This window comes from Lactuca virosa, chromosome 2, assembly GCF_052849685.1.
Source record: "Lactuca virosa cultivar CGN04683 chromosome 2, Lactuca_virosa_CGN04683_v6, whole genome shotgun sequence".
NCBI classification, from domain to species: domain Eukaryota; kingdom Viridiplantae; phylum Streptophyta; class Magnoliopsida; order Asterales; family Asteraceae; genus Lactuca; species Lactuca virosa.
This window is the reverse complement of record NC_136427.1, coordinates 233,176,396-233,180,638: the sequence shown is the minus strand read 5'-3', so window position 1 is coordinate 233,180,638 and position 4,243 is coordinate 233,176,396. Positions and strand designations below refer to the sequence as shown.

Genomic DNA, 4,243 nt, shown 5'->3' with positions numbered 1-4,243 from the left:
ATCATTAATTATTTCAATCATTTCATATTAGATGGATCATTTAGATGATTCATCATTGTTGGAACTCAAAACGATAAATCAAAGCTTTAAAGAGACAATAAGGTTACATATATGTTTTACCACATGAAATTAAAATTATATCATAAAGAGAACCACCAAAACTAGTCCATAAATGATTTAAGTTTATGATTAAATTCGACTCACCTTTTATTCCTCTTATATATATATATATATATATATATATATATATATATATATATATATATATATATATATATATATATATATATATATTTCAAATAGAAAAGATGCAAGGGTTTGGGCTTCTTAAATCTAAGCTTTCCTCTATTTACAAGAAAAATCCTTCAACTTTTTGTTTTTAGAAAAATCCTTCAACTTTTTGTTTTTTCAATTAATTCAAGATAACAAACATTATTTAACATTCCCAGGCCATAAACTTCTATTTCAACCTTAGATGTTGAAATTTCTTATAACTTAAGTCCAAAATATATTTAGACAAGTAAGTAACATACTTCGACTTTCATGACTGAAAAGTCAAACTCCTTTTCATACAATTTTAACCTTAACTCTAACCTAACAATGAATTATATTTTAACTAATCCAACTAACTAAATTTGAAATTTTAGTTAACTATTATTATTTTTATTTAATTAAAAAATTAGTTATTAGATCAATAATTACACTTAAGGATTAAAACTTTTAGCCTCAAATTGAGGATGTTACAACCTTCACCCTTCGTAACCCGTTTTTGATTGCTCCTTTTCCTCCCTAACCCCTTGATGGTTGTTCCCTTCCCTTTAATGACCTTCCAACGCCCTACAATCACCTGTTACAACTATATTTCATCCTTATAGTTCATGTTTTTCACCAACAAAAAACAAAAAAAAAAGTCTATGTTTTGTCTTTCGAGTGGGTCTACTATTATCTTTAGGGGTGTACAAACAGAAAATCAATATGATAAGAAAGAGAAATAATTGATTGAAAACTCCATTGATTCACATAATGAAGCTCTGAAAATCCATTCTTCATTTTTGCAGGCTTCATTATAAATTGTGGGTTCTTGAATTTGAGAAACGGTGGACAAGAGGCTTTTATGTGTTTGGGTTAATATAGTCGAATGGTAATAAGGGTATGTAGGAGGAAAATGAGGATATGTGAATTTCTTGGTATTTGAGGCTGTAGCACCAGTAGTGTTAAAATGCATAATATAATCATTATGCCAAGAGGGTTTCTTTCTTTCTCTTAAACTGAAACGAAGATTGTCTGCTATAGGGATATTTTGGTCATTTTCATCATCAACATTATTTTCTTCAACAAACATGTCTTCTTCACCTTCTTGTTGTTCTGGAAAGTTGAATTGTTCATCTTCATTGATAAGATCAAACTCATCTGGATTATAATCATTTGTTGGAATGAAATAATTTGCATACACTTCAAAATCTTCAACTTCATTCGGAATAACTAATTTTTCACCCCTTGAATTTTCTTTGATGCTCTTGTAAGGAAACAATGACTCATAAATGATGACATATATAGACATAATCATCTTTTTGTCTTGTAAATCATAGAGTTTGTATGCCTCCTGTCCATGATTGTAACCAATAAAACAACACATTGTAGCTCTTTCTTCAAACTTCGTCTTGTGAGGTATGGTATTTGTTGCAAATCATAGACAACCAAATACCTTGAGATTATCATATGCATGATCTTTGTTGTATAACTTCTTGTATGGAGTTGACCAATTTAAAACTTGTATAGGAGTAATGTTGATGATATAGGTAGCCATCAAAATAGCATGTCCCCAAAAATAGATTGGTAACTTTGAAGAAAACATTAAAGATCTTGCCACTTGTAACAGATGTTGGTGTTTTCTCCCAACTCTTCCATTCTGTAGATGTGAATAAGGAGTGGTTCTTTGATGGACTATTTCTAATGAAGAGAATAAGTTTTGATAATTGTGATTGATGAACTCACTTCCATTATCAGTTCTGATAATTTTGACAGTTGTGAGGAATTGATTCTTGACATATGCAAAGAAATTATACAAAGTCAAAAAAAACTTGAGTTTTGTCAATGGGCAAGAAAGTCCATGTTGATCTAGAAAAAAGCATCAACTATTGTTAGGAAATATGATGCTCCTGTGATAGTTTTTGATCTATATGGTCCCCAAAGATCCACATGAATTAATTTAAAAGAAGAATCAACACAAGAATCACTAACATGAAATGGAAGTCTTTGTTGTTTTGCAAGATGACATGGAATACAAGGAAGTGACTCATCAATAGATTTCTTAGGAATAAAAGTCAAATGACTCAATACAGACTCAGAATTATTGATTAATCTCTTATTCCATATGGAATAACATTCCTTATTCTTGAAATGAGCAACATTACAGAAGTTGAATTTCAAATTCTTTGAAAGATTACAAGAATTAAGAATGGATTCTATGTTTGTAGACTCTAAACTAAACTTGTTTAGAACATAGAGATTTCCCATGATCTTTCCAATGCCAAGGATTTTAGCAGTTTGAAGGTCCTGTAAAACACAATAAACAGGCAGAAAAGTGAAAGCAATGTTAGCAGATGTTGTTAATGTTTTAATAAAAAGAATATTACATGTGAGTTGAGGAACATATAATACATTTTTTAGTACAACTCTAGAATTAAGAGTTATTAAACATGTATGGGTAACAGATTTAATAGAACCATCAGGTAAAAAGACAGGGGTATAATTGGAAACATGGTTGGATGACCAATAGAAGAAAGTTGAGCACACATGTGAGCAATTGCTCTAGTATCCAGAATCCATGTGTCAACATCAAAATGGCTGGTTTTGATGGAATTGAATAAGGAAATATCCATACCTGCAAAGTCACCAAAATGGGACAAATTTGCAAAGTGAATATCAGGATGTTGATTGTTCTTCAAGAACTGGGTGAATTGCTTAAACAAATTGTTCATAGACCCATCATTGTTGGGATTTGTTGATGTTACTTGAACATTTTATCCAATTTCATGTAAAGGATTTTCACTTTGTGCATAGAATGATATATTGGCCATGTGAGCAGAATTTGACCCAAACTTCTTTTTCTCTTTCAACTCTTTATACCAATCAGGATAACCATGTAATTTGAAACATGCATCCTTAGTATGACCACCAGATTTGCAATGATCACAGTACTTATAAGAATTAATTTTTCCTTTTTGCTCGAATTTGTTCTTTGTCTAGAAGGATTTCTTGGTATTGTTGCTATAGTTTGGTGTTCTAACAAGCATTGCGGAAACTTCAGTAGGATTTGCAAAGTTAATTTGTACTTCTATTTGTTTTTCAACACTGAGTGCCATGGAATACGCTTTATACACACTCGAAAGAGTATCTAGAACCAAGATCTGGTTTCTCAAACTATCATATGTGTTGTTCAATCCCATAAGGAACTGCATCAATCGTGTAGAAGAGTTATGATCAGAAATAGCTTTTGCAGAGCCACAAGTACATGAAGGAATTTGAACAAGAGAATTCAATTGATCCCATAACTGTTTAAGATTGGTATTATATTTTGAAAGTGATGAATCACCTTGACTGATTGAAGCAATTTGTCATTGCAATTGATAAATCAATATACCATTGCTCTTACTGAAGTGTTCTTCCAATTTAAGCCACAATTCTCTTGCATTCGTCGAGAAAATGAAGGCTCCGGCGATCTCTTTTGAAATTGCGTTCGAAATCCAAGATCTGACCATACAATCATTGCTTATCCATTCGTCTTGTTTAGTACCAGCATATTCTGGTTGTTTCGAGGTTCCATCAATAAATCCGGTTTTCTTCTTATCTCCGAGAGCTAGTTTGATAGAGAATTTCCACTACATATAGTTTTCATTTCCAGTGAGGAGATTTGAAACAAGAAACATCGTGTTATTGTTTCCTTTTGGATTAAGAACAGATGAAGAAGAAGCATTGTGTATATTCAAGTTTTGAATCAGAACTGAATCCATTTTGATGAACTCAGATCTATAACGAGGATAAGAGAAAAGAAAAAAAAACGAAGATCAAAGGATCGTACTCTCTGATATCATTTTAATATGATCAATACGATAAGAAAGAGAAGTAATTGATGAAAACTCCATTGATTCACATAATGAAGATCTGAAAACTGATTACAGAGTAATAACGAACATACTGAAATTAACATCTAACTAAATATGTTTTAACAACTTCTACATAT

The 4,243-nt window shown here is 31.2% G+C and overlaps 1 protein-coding gene across 1 annotated transcript; it reads right to left on the bottom strand.

The window, feature by feature from the left end:
- Positions 1 to 970: 970 nt before the first annotated feature.
- LOC145158291 (uncharacterized) lies at positions 971 to 4,013 on the bottom strand. The gene is made up of 9 exons (XM_079077210.1): positions 3,960 to 4,013; positions 3,644 to 3,881; positions 3,596 to 3,600; positions 3,291 to 3,554; positions 3,053 to 3,200; positions 2,727 to 2,884; positions 2,242 to 2,556; positions 1,706 to 2,041; positions 971 to 1,603 (listed from the first exon to the last, which is right to left on the bottom strand). Exons 1-9 carry the CDS (start codon positions 4,011 to 4,013, stop codon positions 971 to 973), a joined length of 2,151 nt encoding a protein of 716 aa, XP_078933336.1.
- Between the last annotated feature and the right edge of the window lie 230 nt (positions 4,014 to 4,243).

What these genes read in the sequence shown, in the direction of transcription:
- LOC145158291 (XM_079077210.1), bottom strand. Translation starts at nt 4,013, where the DNA reads ATGGATTCAGTTCTGATTCAAAACTTGAATATACACAATGCTTCTTCT. An exon ending in CCCTGTCTTTTTACCTGATG is followed by an intron (nt 2,557 to 2,726) that starts GTTCTATTAAAT and finishes TGTGTTTTACAG; the next exon opens with GACCTTCAAACTGCTAAAAT. An exon ending in ATGCATATGATAATCTCAAG is followed by an intron (nt 1,604 to 1,705) that starts GTATTTGGTTGT and finishes AATCATGGACAG; the next exon opens with GAGGCATACAAACTCTATGA.